A 27,477-nucleotide genomic window follows, 5' to 3' on the forward strand; every position below is an offset into this window, starting at 1 on the left:
CAGTTGAGCTATTCCCTGTGTGGGAGTTTTGTCGCTTAAGACCGTCTCCCATTGAATGTTTGTAAGGTCTATATTTATTTTTTCCCAGTCGATCCTCTTATTGTTGAAATTTGAATTAATTGAATACCCCTTGTCGCTTGTTGGTGCTCTGGGACCTACTACCGTAATTAATGTTAGTTTGCACTTCAATGAGCTAATGGTTTGAGTATGTAGTATCTGAGATTGTAATGTCTCTGATTAGTTCATCATTGTTTGTGAATAAGAGGTTTAATGTGTTTTCGTTCCAAGTTTGTTCTGTAATCTGTTGATTAAGCGAGAATTTGTCACAGACTCTTAAAAGTTCTCTGACCTGTGGTTGATTATTTCCAGGCTGGTTCCCTGCTATGATATTTTGGTTTGCCATTCTCCAGCTTAGACTTGGTAGATTGACTTAGACTTGACCTCTGGCAGAGCAGAAGCCAGCCCCCAACCCCGGCTGAGGGCATACCAGCCCCCAACCACGGCTGAGGGCACACCAGCCCCCAACCACGGCTGAGGGCACACCAGCCCCCAACCCCGGCTGAGGGCATACCAGCCCCCAACCCCGGCTGAGGGCATACCAGCCCCCAACCACGGCTGAGGGCACACCAGCCCCCAACCCCGGCTGAGGGCACACCAGCCCCCAACCACGGCTGAGGGCACACCAGCCCCCAACCACGGCTGAGGGCACACCAGCCCCCAACCCCGGCTGAGGGCACACCAGCCCCCAACCACGGCTGAGGGCTCACCAGCTCCCAACCACGGCTGAGGGCACACCAGCCCCCAACCACGGCTGAGGGCACACCAGCCCCCAACCACGGCTGAGGGCACACAAGCCCCCAACCCCGGCTGAGGGCACACCAGCCCCCAACCACGACTGATTGCTGGCCTGACCGCCAGGGGGTCAAGACGTGGTCGCCAAGCGCTCCTCAGTCGTTGCTAAGCGTTCTGTGTGGGAGGGTGGTGTTGTTGCGTCGGCGCCATGGGGATCCCCCTCCCCCCTTTTCGCCGCTCTGAGACCGTGGGTCTGGAATTTTCTGGACGTGCGTCTTACCTAGCCCTTGAGATTGTCCTGTTGGATATGTTGCGTGTGCGTGTTGCAGATGTGTACGGGCTCCAACTACTGTCCACCCATCAGGCACTTGTTAAGTTTAACTCAGCTGCTGTTTATAGAGACTTTGTGGCCCGTTACGATGGGAGCTCTCTTCCTCTCCCTGGGGATGATGGTACCGTCACTATCTCTGACCGGTGTTGTTCGGTTACGTATGTGACCCTGCATGGTGTGCCATTTGAATTCACGGAGGCTTTGCTTCGACGGTATTTTGGCCAGGTTGGGACTGTCGTTTCCATCCGGATGAACTCCGTCCCTGTCGGCAGGTGGCGTGGTGTCTCGTGTGGGACCCGGACCCTCGGCCTGCGGCTCAAGTCTCCTGTTCCCTCCGCGGTGACCTTGATGGGCTACACTATGCGGGCGTTCTACACGGGACAGCCTCGACAATGTTTTCGTTGTGGCGTTCAAGGGCATCTGGCAGCTGATTGTACTGGGGTCGCGGCTGCACCTATTACTTTGTTCCGGGACGAGTATTTTCCCCCGTTGGTGGCGCGGGACCTGCCGTCTCATGATGGAGTGGGTGGGGAGGTTCCCCTGCCGCCTGCTGACCTGGTGGTGGCTGTTGGCCCGGCGTGTGTGGACGGTGGTGTACACGACGAGGTGGCGGTGTGTGCGACTCCGCCCCCGCACTCTGTTTCGTCGCTTCCACCGGTTTCTGCACCTGTTTCCGACTCTGCACCTCTGTTGCCTTCGACGTCTCTGCAGGCTCCCTCACCTGTGTTGGACCCTTCTCCTCCTACGGCCGCGCCTGTTCCTTCTCCTGTCTCCTCTGTGGGTGGCGGTCTCGTCCCCTGTGTTGTTGAGGCTGACATTCTGCGGGGTCGTGCTACCCCGGTTGGGGGGCAATCTACCGCTGGCTCTTCTCGGGTACCTCCTGCAGGGGGTGACAGCTCCGATGATCAACGGCCTGTCCCCAAGCGATCACGCACGGATGCGGGTGCTTCGCCTCCTCGATCGTGGGCAGAGGAATGTGAGGATGCGGCGAGTGTCAATGTTTCTTCTGAGAGCTGTTCCTCTGTGGAGTGCGAGGATGGTGCGTCTGGTGCTGGTGTGGGTCCAGTGGATGGTGTGGGCCCTGATGTGGCTCCTGCTGTGGGGGTGGGGGCCGGTACCTCTTGCTTCGGGTGCGTCGCCCGCGTCGGGTGGTTCCGGTTCCCCGTGGGGTATGGTTTCCCCTTGCGGCGTTGAGAGTGGACGTGGCGACCTGAAGATGGTCTTGAAGAAAGCTGCACGCTCTGAGGGTTCCGTGCCCCCTCCCCCGTCCCGTTTCGTCGGCGGCGGTTCTGCCGCCTCACACGTCTCCAGCCATTTTTTCTGTGTCTCCTGCTTTGTCGAGGGCGGTGTTGCCGCCTCGGCAGCCTCCACCCGCTATTCCGATGTCTCCTGCTTCCTCGGCGGCGGTGTCCATGCCGCCCGAGACGGGTTCTTCGTCTTTTGTGTACTGTGGTTGGGCGCGACCGCTTCCGCCAGATGTGGAGATTCCCGAGTATATGGAGTACCCGCGGTGTCGTGAGGGCCGATCACCTACAGAACTGGAGTATTTAATATGGGAGGCTTATAAACGGAAGTATCCGCCGTGGCAGTTTCCTGAGAAATATCCTCCTCGTTGACTGTTGTGTGATGTGGGGTTACTTGCGCCTGGGTGCGTGGGTGTAATTACCTAAGTGTAATTACCTAAGTGTAGTTACAGGATGAGAGCTACGCTCGTGGTGTCCCGTCTTCCCAGCACTCTTTGTCATATAACGCTTTGAAACTACTGACGGTCTTGGCCTCCACCACCTTCTCACTTAACTTGTTCCAACCGTCTACCACTCTATTTGCGAAGGTGAATTTTCTTATATTTCTTCGGCATCTGTGTTTAACTAGTTTAAATCTATGGCCTCTTGTTCTTGAAGTTCCAGGTCTCAGGAAGTCTTCCCTGTCGATTTTATCAATTCCTGTTACTATTTTGTACGTAGTGATCATATCACCTCTTTTTCTTCTGTCTTCTAGTTTTGGCATATTTAATGCTTCTAACCTCTCCTCGTAGCTCTTGCCCTTCAGTTCTGGGAGCCACTTAGTAGCATGTCTTTGCACCTTTTCCAGTTTGTTGATGTGCTTCTTAAGATATGGGCACCACACAACAGCTGCATATTCTAGCTTTGGCCTAACAAAAGTCATGAACAACTTCTTTAGTATATCGCCATCCATGTATTTAAATGCAATTCTGAAGTTAGAAAGCATTGCATAGGCTCCTTGCACAATATTCTTAATGTGGTCCTCAGGTGATAGTTTTCTATCTAGAACCACTCCTAGATCTCTTTCTTTATCAGAATTCTTTAAAGATTTCTCACATAATATATAGGTTGTGTGGGGTCTATGTTCTCCTATTCCACATTCCATAACATGACATTTATTAACATTAAATTCCATTTGCCAAGTGGTGCTCCATATACTTATTTTGTCCAGGTCTTCTTGAAGGGCATGACAATCATCTAAATTTCTTATCCTTCCTATTATCTTAGCATCATCAGCAAACATGTTCATATAATTCTGTATACCAACTGGTAGATCATTTATGTACACAATAAACATCACTGGTGCAAGAACTGAACCCTGTGGTACTCCACTTGTGACATTTCTCCATTCCGATACATTGCCTCTGATTACTGCCCTCATTTTTCTATCAGTCAGAAAATTTTTCATCCATGATAGAAGCTTACCTGTCACCCCTCCAATATTTTCCAGTTTCCAGAACAACCTCTTATGTGGAACTCTGTCGAAAGCCTTTTTTAGGTCCAGATAGATGCAGTCAACCCAGCCATCTCTTTCCTGTAATATCTCTGTGGCCCGATCATAGAAACTGAGTAAATTCGATACACAGGATCTTCCTGATCGAAAACCATACTGTCTGTCTGATATTATATCATTTCTCTCCAGGTGTTCTACCCATTTAGTTTTGATTAGCTTTTCCAATACTTTCACTATTACACTTGTCAATGATACAGGTCTATAATTGAGGGGGTCTTCCCTGCTGCCACTTTTGTAGATTGGAACTATGTTAGCCTGTTTCCACACGTCTGCTACGATTCCTGTACACAGGGATGCCTGAAAGATCAGGTGAAGTGGAATGCTGAGCTCAGATGCACATTCTCTCAGAACCCATGGTGAAACGCCATCTGGGCCAGCTGCTTTGTTCCTCCCGAGCTCCTTTAGCATATTTTCCACTTCATCTCTAGACACCTCTATCCGCTCTATGTTGTTCTCTGGAATTCTTATTGTGTCTGGTTCTCTGAAGATTTCATTTTGTACAAACACACTTTGGAACTTTTCATTTAATGTTTCACACATTTCCTTTTCATTTTCCGTGAATCTGTTTCCCATTTCCAACCTCTGGATATTATCCTTTACCTGCAATTTGTTGTTTATGAATTTGTAGAATAGGCCCGGTTCTGTTTTACATTTATCTGCTATCCCTTTTTCAAAATTTCTTTCTGCCTCTCTCCTTACTGCTGTATAATTGTTTCTCGCATCTTTGTATCGCTGGTATGTTTGGGGGTTTGGCCTCTTCCTATACTGATTCCATTTTTGTGTCTTTTGGTCTCTTGCCCTCTCACAATTTCTGTCGAACCAATCCTGTTTTCTGGTCCTGCATCTCTGTTTTGGTATAAATTTTTTTGTGCCTTTATCATATATTTCACAAAACTTGCCATACATCTCATTCACTTCCTTGCCTAGCATCAAGTCTGTCCAATTATACTCACTAAAAAAATTTCTAAGGTCACCATAATGTCCTGTGTGGGGTTGCGTGTGTGTGTCTGGGTCGGGGGGGGGGGGTTGTTTTCCGGTTCCTGCGTGTTCCGGTTTTTGCGTGTGTTTGTGTCTTTCTGTATATGTTCTGTGTGGTTGGGTGTGGTTTTATAATTCCAGCTCTGTGTGTAGTATGCGTGGCTGGTGTGCTATTGTGCTGCTGTAGTGGTGTGTTTAGTGTGGTGGTGGTATATATTTTGTACTTGTGTTCTTAAGGCCTTTTGGTCGTTTGCATGTTTTTTGTGCCTTTTGTGTATTTTTTTTTATTTTTTTTTTGTACTTACGGTTCCCTGTGTGGTTCTGTTTTCTGTTATTAATTCCTTGTGTCCTGTACTGCTTTTAGCTTGTCTTCTGTGCCCGTGTTGGGGTTTGTTATATGCTTTGTATCTTGTATGTTTTACTTTTGATTATTCTTATGTTTGTTTTTTTTGCCTGTTGTGTTCCTGTATCCTGTATTGTGTATCATGTATGTACTCATGTTTTCTTGTATGTAGCTTTTCTGTTTGTACTTTGTGGTTTTCTTTTATAAATAATAAAAAAAAATTCTTCGATCTCCCTGTTTAGGTTTATTTTCCTTGCTTGTGATAGTCGTGTCTGCCTAAGCATTTCCGTTATTTTCTTCCTTCTTCTGTACAGTCGTCTGCGTTCTCTTTCTAGAGTGGTCCTCTTTCTGCCCCTCCTCACAGGCACGTGCTTCAAGCAGACCTTGTAAGCTTCAGCTGTCAGTTGAGCTATTCCCTGTGTGGGAGTTTTGTCGCTTAAGACCGTCTCCCATTGAATGTTTGTAAGGTCTATGTTTATTTTTTCCCAGTCGATCCTCTTATTGTTGAAATTTGAATTAATTGAATACCCCTTGTCGCTTGTTGGTGCTCTGGGACCTACTACCGTAATTAATGTTAGTTTGCACTTCAATGAGCTAATGGTTTGAGTATGTAGTATCTGAGATTGTAATGTCTCTGATTAGTTCATCATTGTTTGTGAATAACAGGTTTAGTGTGTTTTCGTTCCAAGTTGGTTCTGTAATCTGTTGATTAAGCGAGAATTTGTCACAGACTCTCAAAAGTTCTCTGACCTGTGGTTGATTATTTCCAGGCTGGTTCCCTGCTATGATATTTTGGTTTGCCATTCTCCAGCTTAGACTTGGCAGATTGACTTAGACTTGACCTCTGGCAGAGCAGAAGCCAGCCCCCAACACCGGCTGAGGGCATACCAGCCCCCAACCACGGCTGAGGGCACACCAGCCCCCAACCCCGGCTGAGGGCACACCAGCCCCCAACCACGGCTGAGGGCACACCAGCCCCCAACCACGGCTGAGGGCACACCAGCCCCCAACCACGGCTGAGGGCACACCAGCCCCCAACCACGGCTGAGGGCACACCAGCCCCCAACCACGGCTGAGGGCACACCAGCCCCCAACCACGGCTGAGGGCACACCAGCCCCTAACCACGGCTGAGGGCACATCAGCCCCCAACCACGGCTGAGGGCACACCAGCCCCCAACCCCGGCTGAGGGCTCACCAGCCCCAACCACGGCTGAGGGCACACCAGCCCCCAACCCCAGCTGAGGGCTCACCAGCCCCCAACTACGGCTGAGGGCACACCAGCCCCCAACCCCGGCTGAGGGCACACCAGCCCCCAACCCTGGCTGAGGGCTCACCAAGATCCCATCAAGACCCACCAACCATCGCACCTCTCGGCCAAGCCGGCACCGGACACCGTAATCCCGCCGGAAGAACCAGCCAGAAAACGTTCAAACTCTACCAAGAATCCCGTGACCCAAGGCGATATGTGCGCCAGGCGTCGCAACAATCCCGGCCGTTGCATAGAGACGCCAAACGACTGTATCATAATCCAATACCGCGAAACAGAACGTGATCCGGCGGCCCCCCAGGCGGAGGAGGAAGCCCGTCCTCCAAACAAAGATCCACAAGTGATTCCATGCACCCGCCAAACCCCCTGTTTATGAATGAAAAGCGGTTTACACACGACTCACAACTGCTGACGTTCGAACATATCCGGAACAAGTGCTTCACTGACGAATTTTGTTCGAATCACAACGCTATAAATGCTTCACTCACGTACTACAAATACAAATAATCGCCAACAGAACCTAAACACCTAACCTAACCTCTCCTATGCCTATATATACACAATATGCCAATATATTATAATATTAATTTATACTTGAGAAAATTCCCGTTTTGAATGAACAGCATGTTAAAATATATTAATGCGTCTGTGGGGTCGACCGCTGAATGTAATGGACTTGAGTCGAGGACGGGTTGTCCAACCACAACGCTGTAAATGCTTCACCCACGTACTACAAATACAAATAATCGCCAACAGAACCTAAACACCTAACCTAACCTATGCCTATATATGCACAATTTGCTAATATATTATAGTATTAATTTATATTTGAGAAAATTCCCGTTCTGAATGAACAGCATGTAAACATTTCTGAATGCGTCTGTGGGGTCGACCGCTGGATGTAATGGACTTGAGTCGAGGACGGGTTGGTGGAGGTGTACCGACGTCGTCAAGGTTGAACCAGGAGTCGTCATCCGTGAACACTCAGTCGAATGAGTGAACATTCCGCCATAGCAGCTTAAGGGCCTGACGGCTGAGTGGACAGCGCTCGGTGTTCGTAGTTCTAAGGCTCCGGGTTCGATCCCCGGCGGTGGCGGAAACAAATGGGCAGAGTTTCTTTCACCCATGATTCATATTATGAATAATATATTACAAATGTTATTCATTATATCATTCAGGATGTAGACAAGCACCACCACACTCCAGCAGTCATCCACAGCAGCAGTACCACCACTACATAGTTCACCGCTTCGAGCACCGCTGCCCTAAACGCTATGTGTGGTAGTGGCTTTGCAAGGATGTAAGAACACCAATATTATGCACTCTTACAACCCAGTGTACCTTCTTAAATTTAAATTTTATTTTTGTCCCGAAGGGCGAGTTTTTTGGGCAGCGCCACTCATCCTGTGAGTGTTTTGCTGTGAATTTAGGGGCGACGGCGATTGTGGGAGCGGATGCGTCCCCGGTGTATCCTAGAAGCCTAATCGCGAATAAAATTACGCTTACAACTTTAAAGCTCTGTACCTTAGGGTACAGTCCTTGCACCACTGCTTTTCCTTATTCTCATATCAGATGAAGACAAATATACAAGTTACAGCTTCGTATCATCCTTTGCAGATGACACAAAAATCAGCATGGAAATTACCTCTGCCAAAGACATTGAACAATTATAAGCAGATAATAATAAAGTTTCGACTGGGCAACAGAAAATAACATAATGTTTAACAGCGATAAATTCCAGGTACTCAGGTACGGTAAAAATGAGGACCTTAAACATGAAACAGGGTACGAAACACAATCAAATCTGCCCATAGTAGGAAAGCAATACGTCAAGGATTTGGGAATAATGATTTCTGACGACCTAACGTTTAGGGAGCATAACCAAGCAAATATCGAGTCAGTCAGAAAAATTATAAGATAGATTACGAGAACCTTAAAATCCAGAAATCCCGTCAAAGTGGTTGTACTATTCAAATCACTTGTGCTGTCCCGTCTTGAGTACTCAAGACGGTACAGCACATCAGTACTCACATCAGACGGGACAGACATCAGTACTCACTTCCCCCTTCAGAACAAGGGAGATTGCTGAAATAGAGGGAATACAGAGAACATATACGGCACGCATAGACGCGATAAAGCACCTAAATTATTGGGATCATCTCAAAGCTCTCCAAATGTACTCACTAGAAAGGAAACGAGAGAGATGTCAAATAATATACACGTGGAAAATACTGGAGGACCAAGTCCCAAATCTGCACAGTAAAATATTAACATACTGGAGTGAACGATATGGAAGAAAAGGTAGAATAGAACCAGTGAAGAGCAGGGGTGCCATAGGCACAATCAGAGAACATTGTATAAACACCAGAGGCCCACGGTTGTTCAACGTCCTCCCAGCAATTATGAGAAATATTGTCGGAACAACCGTGGACATCTTCACGAGAAAACTTGATAGTTTTCTTCAAGAAGTGCCAGACCAAACGGGCTGTGGCGGATATGTGGGCCTGTGGGCCGCTCACTGCTGGACCAAGCTCTCACAAGTCAAGCCTGGCCTCGGGCCGGGCTTGGAGAGTAGAACAACTCCCAGAACCCCATCAAGCAGGCATCACGCAAGCAGGACACAGGATGGCTTTTGCGTTTTAGTTGGGTCCGAGTTTTTGGTTTTGCTACTCAGTGTTCTCTGTGCGGGGTCGAGGCCGGTGCTTGTCACCCTGAGGGACTCCTGGAGTTCCCCAATCATCAGCCTGTCTGTGCGTTTATTTGCCGCGAAGCATATTAGTTTCCGCTGATAAGCGTCATTCGTTTCGCGATTAGGCTTTATGGGTACGCCGAGGCGCATCCGCTACCACGATCGCCGTCGCCCCTAAATTCACAACAACAACATTCACAGGTTTTGTGGCGCGGCCTAAGAAGAACTCGCCCTTCGGGGCAAAATAAAATTAAAATGTAAGAAGGTACACTGGGTTGAGAGAGTACATAATATCGGTGTTCTTACATCCTTGCAAAGCCACTACCACACATAGCGTTTCGGGCAGCGGTGCTCGAAGTGGTGAACTATGTATTTTTTTTCTTTTAATTATAAAATACAGACGTACAAATTAAACAAGGCATCAAAGCATCCGATCATAAAATGAACCTTTACAGAAACAACCCAACCTGGGGACAGCGTAACAAAGCAGGACACATAAATGACAGAAACATGAACGAAAAACAGAGGGACACGTAGAAGACAAAGGAGCATAAAACAAACAAAACAAGCAAAAAACACACACACATACATACAAGCTAAATATAACATTTTTCAGGAAACAGACGCTTAGGATATTTCTGACACTACGCATGCCACACATCCCAGGCATCCTTGCGACGGGGGTACACCCTCGTCCGAGTGACGTGGGCGACGCATATACTCCGGAATCTCGACAACGACACCTCCAATCACGAGCGGCGGTACATCCCGCGGCACAGGTTCATACGGCGCCAAGACTCCCCGGCCGGTGTCCTTTGTCAGCACGAGAACTAAATCACGATCCACACCAGGGACCACAGCAGGTGCAACAACCTCCCACTTCGGAGAACCGGCACACGGAGGCGCAGGGGGACACAGTGGAGCAACACCCGAAATGCAGGCAGGAACAGGCATCACACCGTCCCCAGCCGTCTCCTTCGCAGGCACGGTCAACATCACAGCATCCTCATGGTCCACACCCACACTGGCCGGAGAGCCCACAGAGGCCACGTCGCTCACACGGTCCACCACATCCTGGGAAACTGGCCCGGGACACCGGCGCGCCCGCTTCTGCAAAGGAAGTACATCATCAGAACTACAATCGTCCAAACTCACAGGGTCGTCAGGCCCCGGCCTCGGGGGTGGCAGGCCCCCCAAAACAGAAGAACCCGCTTCTCCGGAAGCCGGGACCACATCTGCAGGCGGGGGCGGGACATGGACTTCCACTGGGACATCCACCACACGCAGTGCGGGCGACGGCCCGACACACTCACACTCAGGCGCAACAACTACCACCGGGGCCACACCAGTTAACAGACTGGACGTACAAGGCGTAGTACCCGCCCCACCAGGCGGAGCAGCAGACAGGCAATCAGGCGCCTCAGGCACAGCACTCACTCCATCCTCAGAAGCGTCCGAAGTCAACAGGGGTGGAAAGTCCTCCTCACCAAAAATATGCACCCTGCCAGATGCTCCCACGTCACACGCTGCAGCGAGATGACCTTCATTACCACACCTGTAACAGGTGCGCGGCTGCCCCCGATACAAGCAGCGGAGCGTGTAACCCAACACGGACACAGAGGACGGAACACTACTCTTCAGCGACATGGTCAGGGTGCGGGAGCCGTCAAGCATCCCAGCACAGTGCCCCGCAAGTACCTTGTTCCAACGAATGCTGAGCACAGTACCAAACCGTCTAAACACAGCAGTTAGGAGATCGTCGTTAAACTCGAACGGGGCACCACGCACCGACACATACGTCAAGGAGACGCTGAGGTTCACTACCTTAACTGATCCGGCGGCATCAGGGAGAGGGTAAACATGCCCCTCACACCGCCCCAGAAACGCCTGAAAGGCCGCCTGATGGCGAAACTTGACCACGGCGCGGTTCCCCTGCAGCAGCTGGACGCCCACCGATTTCGACAACTCCACATGTAGAACATCCACCAGGGCAACACCAACCAACATGTGGTCCACTGGCACCGTAAAAGCCAGACCCGCCGACGAGGTCCTCTGCAATGGCGGCCGGTAAGTCCCCATGTCTCCTCCACAGGCGTACCACGCCCACACGGGGGACAACACCCCCACAGCCGTCACAGACACCCTCCTCACACAGCCACCAGGGTGGAACTCATGAACTATGTAGTGGTGGTACTGCTGCTGTGGATGACTGCTGGAGTGTGGTGGTGCTTGTCTACATCCTGAATGATATAATGAATAAATAATATTTGTAATGTATTATTCATATTTTGATTTCTCAGTAAATAATCATTATCTAGTCATTTCGTTATCAGAGGACGTCAACGCCAGCGCCCAGAGAGTCGACGTGAGGAAACCTACGTACGGATGTACTTGTAAGTTGCACGGATAACCAAAGTACATGTAAGTTGCAGGGACAGCCCAATACACGGGCAAGTTGCGATTCGGCTTGCAGTAAATTGAAATATTATTCCGCATAAAACTAAAACTGGCCACCACAGCAACACATTGTGTCAACTTAGTGTGTATTAACATAATGCACATCAGTGGGAGATTGTCACAGGTTGCATACAAAAGGTAGTTGCATAAAGAAAGCAGAAATAAGAATATAAAGAGAATGTACCTCATCCCTTGTTGACTTGCTTAGGCTGCTTTTGTTCCACCTGGTATTAAATGTATTAATTTCCACACCGAAGTATTACACGTATACTGAAATGTGTAGTATTATTATTATTAATACTATTACTGTTACCAGTATTACTGTATGTGTACTTTTTATTATATGTGTACGTTTTATTGCTGTTAATATCAATAATATTAATATTAGCAGGAATAAAATGTTCACATACAATCAAATTTAGAAATACAATCAATTGTACACATACAATCAAATGTAAACATGAAATAAGGATTCTCGGGTTAATCAACATATCTACAAAAAAGATAATTACCCTCGTGTAATTGGGCTAAACGTTAGAGTAAAAGAAAAAGATTATTTATAGCTGCGGAAGTGGTGTTATCAGAGTAAGGACAGTGGTTGGCGCCTGCGCGGTGATAGCGGGCGGGGACGGTGTTTACCAGCGTCCCGCCAAGCTAATGTTCAACCCTTCTCAGTTGTGAGAAGACGTTACTGCCCAGCTCTTGTGCCAAGTAAGTCCACTCCGGGCTCACCATAGCTTGTGCTACTTGGAACTTTTGGTTCCGAGGAGCTGGATCTAAAACAACAACAAAGCGAGAAGAAGCCGCAAGGAAAGAGGATTAAGCAGTGGTTGAGAAAGGATGGAGGAGACAACTATTGAACTTGCAACACCTATCAGTACCTGGTTACCTGGTAACACTGGATCAGTACCCCGCAGCCAGTACTCGTCCGAGGTCGTCGTCCTGACATCTATCTGCAATTTCTTTACGTGTTTTATAGGAACTTTCGGTGAGAACTGTGATTAGATAGTTATAATTTCATTCCGGACTGTAAAAGTCTAAAATTAACACATTGGCAACGACTCGCTGACACGAAGTATTCTCTTCAGGGAATGTGATGGTGATGGTGGTGATGTTGAGCTCCAAGAAGCTCCGCAGCAACCACAACACGGCCTTCATGGTTAACCTGGCGCTCTGCCTCATCCCTATATGTTGCTACACCTTACCCTTGATGGTCGCTAAATTCTTCGAAGGTGCAGAGTACGGCGACGGCCTCACAGAAAAGACCATGTGGATCGTCTACAATTGTCTTGTGATTCTTCATCAGGTCCACATTCTCAGCATTTGTATCGTGGCTGTTAACAGGTACTGTTCTGGTAGTAAATATAATTACTGTTTTGGCTTAGAGACTCGTATACTTAATATATCCTTTAATCGCTTAAATAACAGATGTGTTAACTTCTAACTTCAGTGCCAACACGGTTAATATTATTTGATCGTGGATACTGTTGTGGTTGTGCAGGGTCGTGGCGCTGAGGTCCCCAGTGGTCTTCAGGAGGATGCTGAGGTCATCTGTAGTGGCTCTGCAGCTGGTGCTGATCTGGGTCCTCTCCGTCATCTTCTGGCTCCCTCTGGTAGTAAATTTCCTTGGTTCTTTAACGCAAATCTGGGTCTCTGGGTGATCCTGGACGGCATGGGTTCGACTCCTGGCCGGGTCAAAGAGTTCTTAGTGATCTATGGCTTGCGCGTTCATGCAGCTTTCTCTCTCTCACACACACACAATATATATATATATATATATATATATATATATATATATATATATATATATATATATATATATATATGCGGAAAATCCACAGAGAAATATGAAATGAGGTGAACGTTTCGGCTTTGTTAAAGCCTTTGTCAACACCAGACTGACTGACAAAGCCGAAACGTTCACCTCATTTCATATTTCTCTGTGGATTTTCCGCATATATATATATATATATATATATATATATATATATATATATATATATATATATATATATATATATATATATATATATATATATATGCGGAAAAACCACAAAGAAATGGGGAAGAGAGATGAACGTTTCGGCCTGTTAAAGCCGTTGTCAACACCAGACTGACTAGAGAAAGAGAGAAGGTACAGGCCAACACCTGGAACCTGACCAACCCATCTCTAGGGAAAGAATTACCAGACACAGGAATAGCTTAGCTTAGAATGGTCAAAGAGGATTAAGCGGTCAGAGAATAAGGATGAAAGATTAAAGGAAAGCCTCATGAACACACAATAAATGAATATAAAATTGTAATGAGACATTGTAAGCCTCCCTTTCAGAGTTTTTTCTTAAACTGTTGTGTAATATTGTAACTTAAAACAGGGTCAAGTTTGTACATACCAGTACTAACATTGAGAAGATTTAGACAATGACTAATTAGGGCAGACTCAATTAAATTCCGTTCCACAAAGCCATTGCAATGGGCAATGCTTTTCGCCCCATCCCAATTAATAATGTGATCACACAAACTTGTATGTAGATACAAAGCATCGTGATCGTCAATTGCATATATATATATATATATATATATATATATATATATATATATATATATATATATATATATATATATATATATATATATATATATATGTCGTACCTAGTAGCCAGAACGCACTTCTCAGCCTACTGTGCAATGCCCGATTTGCCTAATAAGCCAAGTTTTCATGAATTAATTGTTTTTCAACTACCTAACCTACATAACCTAACCTAACCTAACTTTTTCGGCTACCTAACCTAACCTAACCTATAAAGATAGGTTAGGTTAGGTTAGGTAGGGTTGGTTAGGTTCGGTCATATATCTACGTTAATTTTAACTCCAATAAAAAAAAATTGACCTCACATAATGAAATGGGTAGCTTTATAATTTCATAAGAAAAAAATTAGAGAAAATATATTAATTCAGTAAAACTTGGCTTATTAGGCAAATCGGGCCTTGCATAGTAGGCTGAGAAGTGCGTTCTGGTTACTAGGTACGACATTATATATATATATATATATATATATATATATATATATATATATATATATATATATATATATATATTTATATATATATATAAATATATATATATATATATATATATATATATATATATATATATTGTATATATATATATATATATATATATATATATATATATATATATAAATATATATATATATATATATATATATATATATATATATATATTGTATATATATATATATATATATTGTATATATATATATATATATATATATATATATATATATATATATATATATATATATATATATATATATATATATATATATATATATAATGTATATATATATTCCAAAATCAGAGCAACAGTCAGCAAGGAAATAGAAGAAGGCAACACAATATGGGCGATCAGAGTTATCACCAGCATGGACACAGTTGCCACCAGAGATGCGGATACAGCACAAGCCCTGAGAGAAAAACACCCACCCAGAGCTCCAAGTGACGACTGTGTTCCACTAGTTGGTGTCATCAGAGCTGAACCCGTGTGTGTGGTCGAATCCGTGGTGCATAAAGCAGCTTTATCCTTCCCACCAGGGTTAGCAGGTGGGTTCACAGGACTAAGACCCAATCACATCAAACAAATGCTCAACCCTACACTGGGAGACATTGCACAGGGCCTCCTCATGAAACTAACTAGATTCTCCAACACATGTCTAGCTGGCAACATACCAGAGACCATACGGCCTCTCTCTTTTTTGGCGCTACCCTCTGTGCCCTGAGGAAAAAGGATAGAGGAATCAGACTGATTGCTGTGGGCAATTCATTCTGGCGCCTCGTCGCTAAGGCTGCTGCTAGAACAGTTAGCCAAGCAGCAGCCGACATGCTGAAGCCAAAACAGCTTGGGTTTGGCATTCCCTATGGGTGTGAGGCAGCGGCTCATGCAGCTAGAGCCTACATTGCCAACATTACAGATGAAAAAGCCCCGATAAAACTGGACTTCAAAAATGCTTTTAATCTGGTTAGAAGGGATGCAGTATTCAGTGCAGTTCATCGCTTTTTTCCTTCTCTCTACCCGTTTGTAAACTCATGTTACAACAAGAATCTAACTCTGCTATTTGGGGAACATGAAACTGAATCACAAGAAGATGTCCAACAGGGTGACCCCCCTTGCTCCTTTTCTTTTCTGTCTAGTCATCAAGGAAGTCACCAATAACCTGTCCAGTGAGCTCAACATTTGGTTTTTGGACGATGGTACTCTAGCTGGCTCCCCAGACTCCCTCCTGGATGACATAAGAATAATTCAAGAGCAAGGAGCAAGTCTAGGCCTTACCCTGAACTCTTCCAAGTGCGAAATTACCTCCCTCACCCAGCACATAATAGAGCGAATAAAGGTTGTTTTGCCCGATATTCATATAACCAACCCTGAGGACAGCACACTCCTAGGAGCTTCTCTTGGAGGGAATGCCATCGACGAGGTCATTGGTAAGAAGATCACTGACCTGACGAGGATGAACGAGAGGATTGAAGACATGGATGCTCATGATGCACTTTACCTCATCACCAGATGCTTGTTCCTCCCCAGGCTGACCCACTTTCTTAGATGTTCGCCATCTTTCAATAATATTAAATTAGAAATATATATATACACACTCAATAAATACAAGATGTTATTAAAGAAAATAGTTTATTAAGTCCAGGTGAATGGAACAGTTTATTAAATTATAATTGAATTTTCATCATTTTAAGACATTTTGAGGCATACCAAATAATCTTTGTGTGTATTCATAAATTATAGACATAATGATAAGAATTAAATAATTGTACGAATCAAACTTATTAAATTTATTTGTTAAAGTTAATCAAATATTTTGTATATTTAAATCTCCTAAAGTGATTTAAATATATTTTCGCAGAGTTTCATCGAAATTAGGTTCGCCGCATATACTGTGACTTTCGACATCACGAACAAGATTTTGCGGAAGTTCCACATTCTAATAACTTACTTCATACCTCTAATTGCCACCATCATCTGTTACGTCTTCATCTACGTGAAGGTCAGTAGTTTAGAGCTATTTAAAGATGAAAGCACAGTATAATAAAAGTGAATTGTTGCAACAGAGGTCTTGTAATGCCATATTTCCTCTTAGTATTTAGCCTCCAGAAGTTAGACTAAGCCCTGGGACTATCTCTTATACCAGGGGGTTCTTAAGCTATGGGAGTGGGGGTATACCCATATTCTTTGAGGGTATTGTAACCAAATAATGAGGGCTTGGGACACGATCTCTGAGCAATTTAGGAAAGTTGTTAGATTAGAATTACCTGTCACCGTAACGGTGCCTCGATTCCACCTTTGTAACTCCATAAAGAGATCATCAAGACTCTCACCAGTTACCTGTAGTGTGCACTCAGGTGGTTTTTTGTTTTTGCATATATATAAAATACTTATACTTTTCTTTCAGCTGTTCTGTTCCTAGCTTTCCGCAAGTAAAGGAAAATAAAGCTATTAACAGCTTTTGAAGACGTGTGACAATGAAGATTTTTACAGATTTGTGAAGGAAGTGTCGAAACATATTGGGCTCTGTAATCGTAAAATAAGTTAAGAATCCCTGTCTTGTACTGAAGTCCCTCGTCTCCATAATCTGTTCTCCTCCTAGCTGGCCTCCTCTCATGTCTTATGGTGACCAAACCACACATCATAAGATGAAGAAATGTTTCGGTCCATCCTGGACCATTATCAAGTGGTGTGTTTATGTCAACATCAACACACGAGGTGATGATGGTCCAGGACGGACCGAAACGTCGTCGTTGTGGTCTGGTCATCATATCATCAGCCACGTTACTGTGACTCGTCTGCGTAATGTCTTCTGTTTCCGTCTGTATCTGCATTTATACTGCCTGTACTTGACGAAAATTTATTCTTATGTAAATATCTTTATACATCTATATAATGTGTTGTGTTTGGTTAATGTTGACTATTTTGATGTATTATCAGCTGCGCCAGAGAAGGACAGGCATGAGTGAACTGCAGACTAGAGAAGGGAACATGGCATCTGCCTCAGGCGAGGGGACTCTCTCAGCAAGCGAGGCCGCCACAGCTGAGACTGTGGGATCCTGTCGCAGATGGGAAGAAGAAGCCTCCAGGAGCGTCTTCATCATCTCTATCATCTTAGTTGTGTGCAGTTTGCCACACGCCATCATCCACTTCGTCTGTGATTGTGTTAATTCAGTCTACTGTGATCAACAATTCTATGGTTGTCTAGACGCCTGGCTCCTCATTCACACTCTACAATGGCTCCAATTCTGCCTGGACCCGATAGTGTTTGTTGTGGTTAGCGCGGAGTACCGCAAGGCCGTTCTTCAGTGCCTCCGGCGTTTGTCCCGAACTCTCACCTTCCGCAGTGACCAAATGAGACACCAGTAACCCAACTGGTTCATACATACCCAGCCAAATGAGGCGAATTTACTCTCCCACCTCATTCGTCTACGGTAAGAACTAGGGTAAGGACCGGTCCATGGATGCATTCACTCCTCGACACTTATGACCCTTGAACTGTGAGAGGTCAAACTCAACCTTGCTGGGCAACTATCCTGAACAAGATACAGAAATAAGACACAATAAGGCGGCTGAAACCAACCAACACCCAGACGAAGAGGAAAGATATTGACGATGTTTTACCTTTATCAAGTCGCAACTAGGATGAGAGGGGACAGTACTAGGATGAGAGGGACAGAACTAGGATGAGAGGGACAGTACTAGGATGAGAGGGGACAGTACTAGGATGAGAGGGGACAGTACTAGGATGAGAGGGACAGAACTAGGATGAGAGGGACAGAACTAGGATGAGAGGGGACAGAACTAGGATGAGAGGGGACAGAACTAGGATGAGAGGGGACAGAACTAGGATGAGAGGGGACAGAACTAGGATGAGAGGGACAGAACTAGGATGAGAGGGGACAGTACTAGGATGAGAGGGACAGAACTAGGATGAGAGGGGATAGTACTAGGATGAGAGGGACAGTACTAGGATGAGAGGGACAGAACTAGGATGAGAGGGGACAGTACTAGGATGAGAGGGACAGAACTAGGATGAGGGGACAGAACTAGGATGAGAGGGGACAGTACTAGGATGAGAGGGACAGAACTAGGATGAGAGGGGACAGTACTAGGATGAGAGGGACAGAACTAGGATGAGAGGGACAGAACTAGGATGAGAGGGACAGAACTAGGATGAGAGGGGACAGAACTAGGATGAGAGGGACAGAACTAGGATGAGAGGGACAGAACTATGATGAGAGGGGACAGAACTAGGAGGAGAGGGACAGAACTAGGATGAGAGGGACAGAACTAGGATGAGAGGGACAGAACTAGTATGAGAGGGACAGAACTAGGATGAGAGGGACAGAGCTAGGATGAGAGGGACAGAACTAGGATGAGAGGGACAGAACTAGGATGAGAGGGACAGAACTAGGATGAGAGGGACAGAACTAGGATGAGAGGGACAGAACTAGGATGAGAGGGACAGAACTAGTATGAGAGGGGACAGAACTAGGATGAGAGGGGACAGAACTAGGATGAGAGGGACAGAACTAGGATGAGAGGGACAGAACTAGGATGAGAGGGGACAGAACTAGGAGGAGAGGGACAGAACTAGGATGAGAGGGACAGAACTAGGATGAGAGGGACAGAGCTAGGATGAGAGGGACAGAACTAGGATGAGAGGGACAGAACTAGGATGAGAGGGACAGAACTAGGATGAGAGGGGACAGAACTAGGAGGAGAGGGTCAGAACTAGGATGAGAGGGACAGAACTAGGATGAGAGGGACAGAGCTAGGATGAGAGGGACAGAACTAGGATGAGAGGGACAGAACTAGGATGAGAGGGGACAGAACTAGGAGGAGAGGGACAGAACTAGGATGAGAGGGACAGAACTAGGATGAGAGGGGACAGAACTAGGATGAGAGGGGACAGAACTAGGATGAGAGGGACAGAACTAGGATGAGAGGGACAGAACTAGGATGAGAGGGGACAGTACTAGGATGAGAGGGACGGAACTAGGATGAGAGGGGACAGAACTAGGATGAGAGGGACAGAACTAGGATGAGAGGGGACAGAACTAGGATGAGAGGGACAGAACTAGGAGGAGAGGGACAGAACTAGGATGAGAGGGACAGAACTAGTATGAGAGGGACAGAACTAGGATGAGAGGGACAGAACTAGTTTGAGAGGGGACAGAACTAGGATGAGAGGGACAGAACTAGTATGAGAGGGGACAGAACTAGGATGAGGGGACAGAACTAGGATGAGAGGGACAGAACTAGTATGAGAGGGGACAGAACTAGGATGAGAGGGACAGAACTAGGAGGAGAGGGGACAGAACTAGGATGAGAGGGGACAGAACTAGGATGAGAGGGACAGAACTAGGAGGAGAGGGGACAGAACTAGGATGAGAGGGGACAGAACTAGGATGAGAGGGACAGAACTAGGATGAGAGGGACAGAACTAGGATGAGAGGGACAGAACTAGGATGAGAGGGACAGAACTAGGATGAGAGGGACAGAACTAGGATGAGAGGGACAGAACTAGTATGAGAGGGACAGAACTAGGATGAGAGGGACAGAACTAGGATGAGAGGGACAGAACTAGGATGAGAGGGGACAGTACTAGGATGAGAGGGGACAGAACTAGGATGAGAGGGGACAGAACTAGGATGAGAGGGACAGAACTAGGATGAGAGGGGACAGTACTAGGATGAGAGGGACGGAACTAGGATGAGAGGGACAGAACTAGGATGAGAGGGACAGAACTAGGATGAGAGGGGACAGAACTAGGATGAGAGGGACAGAACTAGTATGAGAGGGACAGAACTAGGATGAGAGGGGACAGAACTAGGATGAGAGGGACAGAACTAGGAGGAGAGGGACAGAACTAGGATGAGAGGGACAGAACTAGTATGAGAGGGGACAGAACTAGGATGAGAGGGACAGAACTAGGAGGAGAGGGGACAGAACTAGGATGAGAGGGGACAGAACTAGGATGAGAGGGACAGAACTAGGAGGAGAGGGGACAGAACTAGGATGAGAGGGACAGAACTAGGAGGAGAGGGGACAGAACTAGGATGAGAGGGACAGAACTAGGATGAGAGGGACAGAACTAGTATGAGAGGGACAGAACTAGGATGAGAGGGACAGAGCTAGGATGAGAGGGACAGAACTAGGATGAGAGGGACAGAACTAGGATGAGAGGGACAGAACTAGGATGAGAGGGACAGAACTAGGATGAGAGGGACAGAACTAGGATGAGAGGGACAGAACTAGTATGAGAGGGGACAGAACTAGGATGAGAGGGGACAGAACTAGGATGAGAGGGACAGAACTAGGATGAGAGGGACAGAACTAGGATGAGAGGGGACAGAACTAGGAGGAGAGGGACAGAACTAGGATGAGAGGGACAGAACTAGGATGAGAGGGACAGAGCTAGGATGAGAGGGACAGAACTAGGATGAGAGGGACAGAACTAGGATGAGAGGGACAGAACTAGGATGAGAGGGGACAGAACTAGGCGGAGAGGGTCAGAACTAGGATGAGAGGGACAGAACTAGGATGAGAGGGACAGAGCTAGGATGAGAGGGACAGAACTAGGATGAGAGGGACAGAACTAGGATGAGAGGGGACAGAACTAGGAGGAGAGGGACAGAACTAGGATGAGAGGGACAGAACTAGGATGAGAGGGGACAGAACTAGGATGAGAGGGGACAGAACTAGGATGAGTGGGACAGAACTAGGATGAGAGGGACAGAACTAGGATGAGAGGGGACAGTACTAGGATGAGAGGGACGGAACTAGGATGAGAGGAGACAGAACTAGGATGAGAGGGACAGAACTAGGATGAGAGGGACAGAACTAGGATGAGAGGGACAGAACTAGGAGGAGAGGGACAGAACTAGGATGAGAGGGACAGAACTAGTATGAGAGGGACAGAACTAGGATGAGAGGGACAGAACTAGTTTGAGAGGGGACAGAACTAGGATGAGAGGGACAGAACTAGTATGAGAGGGGACAGAACTAGGATGAGAGGGGACAGAACTAGGATGAGAGGGACAGAACTAGTATGAGAGGGGACAGAACTAGGATGAGAGGGACAGAACTAGGAGGAGAGGGGACAGAACTAGGATGAGAGGGGACAGAACTAGGATGAGAGGGGACAGAACTAGGATGAGAGGGACAGAACTAGGATGAGAGGGACAGAACTAGGATGAGAGGGACAGAACTAGGATGAGAGGGACAGAACTAGGATGAGAGGGACAGAACTAGGATGAGAGGGACAGAACTAGTATGAGAGGGACAGAACTAGGATGAGAGGGACAGAACTAGGATGAGAGGGACAGAACTAGGATGAGAGGGGACAGTACTAGGATGAGAGGGGGACAGAACTAGGATGAGAGGGGACAGAACTAGGATGAGAGGGACAGAACTAGGATGAGAGGGGACAGTACTAGGATGAGAGGGACGGAACTAGGATGAGAGGGACAGAACTAGGATGAGAGGGACAGAACTAGGATGAGAGGGGACAGAACTAGGATGAGAGGGGACAGAACTAGTATGAGAGGGACAGAACTAGGATGAGAGGGGACAGAACTAGGATGAGAGGGACAGAACTAGGAGGAGAGGGACAGAACTAGGATGAGAGGGACAGAACTAGTATGAGAGGGGACAGAACTAGGATGAGAGGGACAGAACTAGGATGAGAGGGACAGAACTAGGATGAGAGGGACAGAACTAGGATGAGAGGGGACAGAACTAGGATGAGAGGGACAGAACTAGGAGGAGAGGGGACAGAACTAGGATGAGAGGGACAGAACTAGGAGGAGAGGGGACAGAACTAGGATGAGAGGGACAGAACTAGGATGAGAGGGGACAGAACTAGGATGAGAGGGGACAGAACTAGGATGAGAGGGACAGAACTAGGAGGAGAGGGGACAGAACTAGGATGAGAGGGACAGAACTAGGAGGAGAGGGGACAGAACTAGGATGAGAGGGGACAGAACTAGGATGAGAGGGACAGAACTAGGAGGAGAGGGGACAGAACTAGGATGAGAGGGGACAGAACTAGGATGAGAGGGACAGAACTAGGATGAGAGGGACAGAACTAGGATGAGAGGGACAGAACTAGGATGAGAGGGACAGAACTAGGATGAGAGGGACAGAACTAGTATGAGAGGGACAGAACTAGGATGAGAGGGACAGAACTAGGATGAGAGGGACAGAACTAGGATGAGAGGGGACAGTACTAGGATGAGAGGGGACAGAACTAGGATGAGAGGGGACAGAACTAGGATGAGAGGGACAGAACTAGGATGAGAGGGACAGAACTAGGATGAGAGGGGACAGTACTAGGATGAGAGGGACGGAACTAGGATGAGAGGGACAGAACTAGGATGAGAGGGACAGAACTAGGATGAGAGGGGACAGAACTAGGATGAGAGGGACAGAACTAGTATGAGAGGGACAGAACTAGGATGAGAGGGGACAGAACTAGGATGAGAGGGACAGAACTAGGAGGAGAGGGACAGAACTAGGATGAGAGGGACAGAACTAGTATGAGAGGGGACAGAACTAGGATGAGAGGGACAGAACTAGTATGAGAGGGGACAGAACTAGGATGAGAGGGGACAGAACTAGGATGAGAGGGACAGAACTAGTATGAGAGGGGACAGAACTAGGATGAGAGGGACAGAACTAGGATGAGAGGGACAGAACTAGGATGAGAGGGGACAGAACTAGGATGAGAGGGACAGAACTAGGATGAGAGGGACAGAACTAGGATGAGAGGGACAGAACTAGGATGAGAGGGGACAGAACTAGGATGAGAGGGACAGAACTAGGAGGAGAGGGGACAGAACTAGGATGAGAGGGACAGAACTAGGATGAGAGGGACAGAACTAGGATGAGAGGGACAGAACTAGGATGAGAGGGACAGAACTAGGATGAGAGGGACAGAACTAGGATGAGAGGGGACAGAACTAGGAGGAGAGGGGACAGAACTAGGATGAGAGGGACAGAACTAGGATGAGAGGGACAGAACTAGGATGAGAGGGACAGAACTAGGATGAGAGGGACAGAACTAGGATGAGAGGGACAGAACTAGGATGAGAGGGACAGAACTAGGATGAGAGGGACAGAACTAGGATGAGAGGGACAGAACTAGGATGAGAGGCACAGAAAGAGTTACTCAAGATTTTGTGAAATGTAAAATGTCTTGAAGATCGTGCATAAGTTTGTATAAAAACACAACAACTCCAGAACTTAGACCATTATGCTATCTACTCGAGGTCTTTCTCAGAGTACGAGTGATTTATATTCATTAATCAAAGGCATATTTCATGAATAATAATTATGATTAATTTATACCTTGCTAATCACTATAGTCCTACCACTTGGGCTGGATGGTAGAGCGACGGTTTCACTTCATGCAGGTCGGCGTTCAATCCCAGACCGTCCAAGAAGTTGGGCACCATTCCTTCCACCCCGTCCCATCCTAAATCCTAATCCTGACCCGTTCCAAGTGCTATATAGTCGTAATGGCTTGGCGCTTTCTCAATGATACTTCATTCATTCCTTCCTTCCTTGCTAATCACTACCCAGTCTTGATAAGGCCGGTTGTAGTGCTGATAATAAACATGCGTTGTATTGCTGTATTAAAACTGTATCTATTTTAAAATGTATTTTTGAGTGATTATATATATGTTCATATTTAGCATAGAATTAATTACATCATAATTAATATGTAAAACCTTTTCTCTTAAAATACAAATTACATTGTTCGTGAAGCCAGAGCAACACACATACGAACAACACATTCGGACTCTATTGTTTTGTGTTGATGTTCCTTTGTGTATCAGTGTGATTGTACTCTAGGGGAACAATTGCTTAAGCTGATGCATTGTAATAAACTGTGTATTGTTTGGGTTTGGTGTTGGGCTTAAGGCCTATCAACCTCTGGTGGGTTATTAAGGCCTATCAACCTCTGGTGGGTTATTAAGGCCTATCAACCTCTGGTGGGTTATTAAGGCCTATCAACCTCTGGTGGGTTATTAAGGCCTATCAACCTCTGGTGGGTTATTAAGATCTATCAACCTCTGGTGGGTTATTAAGATCTATCAACCTCTGGTGGGTTATTAAGGCCTATCAACCTCTGGTGGGTTATTAAGATCTATCAACCTCTGGTGGGTTATTAAGATCTATCAACCTCTGGTGGGTTATTAAGGCCTATCAACCTCTGGTGGGTTATTAAAATCTATCAACCTCTGGTGGGTTATTAAGATCTATCAACCTCTGGTGGGTTATTAAGATCTATCAACCTCTGGTGGGTTATTAAGATCTATCAACCTCTGGTGGGTTATTAAGATCTATCAACCTCTGGTGGGTTATTAAGATCTATCAACCTCTGGTGGGTTATTAAGATCTATCAACCTCTGGTGGGTTATTAAGATCTATCAACCCCTGGTGGGTTATTAAGATCTATCAACCTCTGGTGGGTTATTAAGATCTATCAACCTCTGGTGGGTTATTAAGATCTATCAACCTCTGGTGGGTTATTAAGATCTATCAACCTCTGGTGGGTTATTAAGATCTATCAACCTCTGGTGGGTTATTAAGATCTATCAACCTCTGGTGGGTTATTAAGATCTATCAACCTCTGGTGGGTTATTAAGATCTATCAACCTCTGGTGGGTTATTAAGGCCTATCAACCTATGGCGGATTATTAAGGCCTATCAACCTCTGGTGGGTTATTGAAGCCTATAAAATTCTTGAGGGGTGATTAAGGTAATTACAAGAACATATTAACCAAACCAGCAAGTATACTTTAGTCTCAATGATACTTAGTATGCAGTATGATACATACTGCATATCTGAGAAATGCAGATATAACAGAAAATGCAAAATAGAACCAGTGAAGAGCAGGGGTGCCATAGACACAATCAGAGAACACTGTATAAACATCAGAGGTCCGCGGTTGTTCAACATCCACCCAGCGAGTATAAGAAATATTGCCGGAACAACCGTGGACATCTTCAAGAGAAAACTAGATAGTTTTCTTCAAGAAGTGCCGTCCGAACCGGGCTGTGGTGGGTATGTGGGCCTGCGGGCTGCTCCAAACAACAGCCTGGTGGACCAAGCTCTCACAAGTCAAGCCTGGCCTCGGGCCGGGTTTGGGGAGTAGAAGAACTCCCAGAACCCCATCAGGCAGATTTCAAGCAGTATAGCACTGAAGTAAACTTTCTGTATCCATACACAAAAAATTCGGGTATACCTGTCGGTTAAAACGAGTATACCTGGCGGTCCGGGTTCGAGTCATTTCGAGCGTCATTTCGAGTCACAAGTACCAGTACTTGGTACCTTAAACCACTCGACCATCAGTGACTGTCAAACTCTGACGGTCATTGATGGTCGAGTGGTTTAAGGCAGGGACCACCACACACCAGGGACCACCACACACCAGGGACCACCACACACCAGGGACCACCACACACCAGGGACCACCACACATACCAGGGACCACCACACACCAGGGACCACCACACACCAGGGACCACCACACTCACCAGGGACCACCACACACCAGGGACCACCACACACCAGGGACCACCACACACCAGGGACCACCACACTCCAGGGACCACCACACACCAGGGACCACCACACACCAGGGACCACCACACTCCAGGGACCACCACACACCAGGGACCACCACACACCAGGGACCACCACACACCAGGGACCACCACACACCAGGGACCACCGCACACCAGGGACCACCACACACCAGGGACCACCACACGCACCAGGGACCACCACACACACCAGGGACCACCACACTCCAGGCACCACCACACACCAGGGACCACCACACACCAGGGACCACCACACACCAGGGACCACCACACACCAGGGACCACCACACACCAGGGACCACCACACACCAGGGACCACCACACACCAGGGACCACCACACTCCAGGGAGCACCACACACCAAGGACCACCACACACAAGGGACCACTGCTGGCCAACTCAATCTCGCAAGTCAATGTTTGAGAGAGCAACACGGTGTCCCCTATACTCAGCGCTCCGAACTGAAGGCCTGGAGAAAAATATTCAACTAGCCGGAGGAAGTGTATAAAGTTTCTATAACCAACTAGAATTGATTTCGGTACCTTTCCGACCTTTCCGCCTCCCCCCGCCCACAGGAAGCGGTAATGGGGTCTTTAATAAACTAATTACCCCTAAATACAATAGTTTTTGCTTTTTTTTCAGCTCGACGCTGTGGGTCAATACAAGTCTAGTAATGAGCACCACAGTAATGAAGTATCAACAGAGATGTACCACAGCTATATTTATTTCTGGGGTTAATGAGCCCATTAAGTGCCTTTGTAACCTGTTCTCCACTCACTCTCACACGAGGGTCATCGAGTGTGTAATAAGTGAAGCAAAGTGAATAGTCTATACTGAAGACTCGAGACACCGGGCAACGATCTTCAAGATGCAAGTAGTATCGCCCAATGGCTGTGTAGAACGAGCCTAGTATCATTTATGTCGAGCACATCTCTAGTGTCAATCACTCTTCTGCCTGGCGAAGGGACGTCCCACTCAATTTGCAATTGGCTGAACCAAAAGCTGGTGATCAGAGCAGCAAGTGAACGTGGCTGCAGTCAGTGTTTTGACATGCGGAGAATAAGGTTTATTTTGACGTAGCTGCGGAGTTGTAACCCTCAGAGTCGATTGTTTGGTGAACCCGAACGTCAAC

General features: G+C 46.7%; 1 protein-coding gene across 1 annotated transcript; it reads left to right on the forward strand.

Annotated features, from left to right (window-relative positions):
* The first annotated feature begins 12,307 nt into the window (after positions 1–12,307).
* On the forward strand, positions 12,308–19,972 carry LOC123746905 (protein trapped in endoderm-1-like). Its single transcript, XM_045728797.2, has 5 exons — positions 12,308–12,642; positions 12,743–12,998; positions 13,156–13,267; positions 16,586–16,726; positions 17,665–19,972. The coding sequence occupies exons 1-5, from the start codon at positions 12,495–12,497 to the stop codon at positions 18,091–18,093; spliced, it is 1,086 nt and encodes a 361-aa protein (XP_045584753.2). The 5' UTR covers positions 12,308–12,494; the 3' UTR covers positions 18,094–19,972.
* Positions 19,973–27,477: the final 7,505 nt, after the last annotated feature.

The sequence above is a fragment of the Procambarus clarkii genome, chromosome 10 (assembly GCF_040958095.1).
Source record: "Procambarus clarkii isolate CNS0578487 chromosome 10, FALCON_Pclarkii_2.0, whole genome shotgun sequence".
NCBI classification, from domain to species: domain Eukaryota; kingdom Metazoa; phylum Arthropoda; class Malacostraca; order Decapoda; family Cambaridae; genus Procambarus; species Procambarus clarkii.

Excerpts from the sequence above, each read along its gene's own strand:
- LOC123746905 (XM_045728797.2), top strand. The coding sequence starts at position 12,495 with ATGGAGGAGACAACTATTGAACTTGCAACACCTATCAGTACCTGGTTA. Across the intron at positions 13,268-16,585 it reads TCATCTTCTGGCTCCCTCTG|AGTTTCATCGAAATTAGGTT; the intron begins GTAGTAAATTTC and ends ATATTTTCGCAG. Across the intron at positions 16,727-17,664 it reads ACGTCTTCATCTACGTGAAG|CTGCGCCAGAGAAGGACAGG; the intron begins GTCAGTAGTTTA and ends ATGTATTATCAG.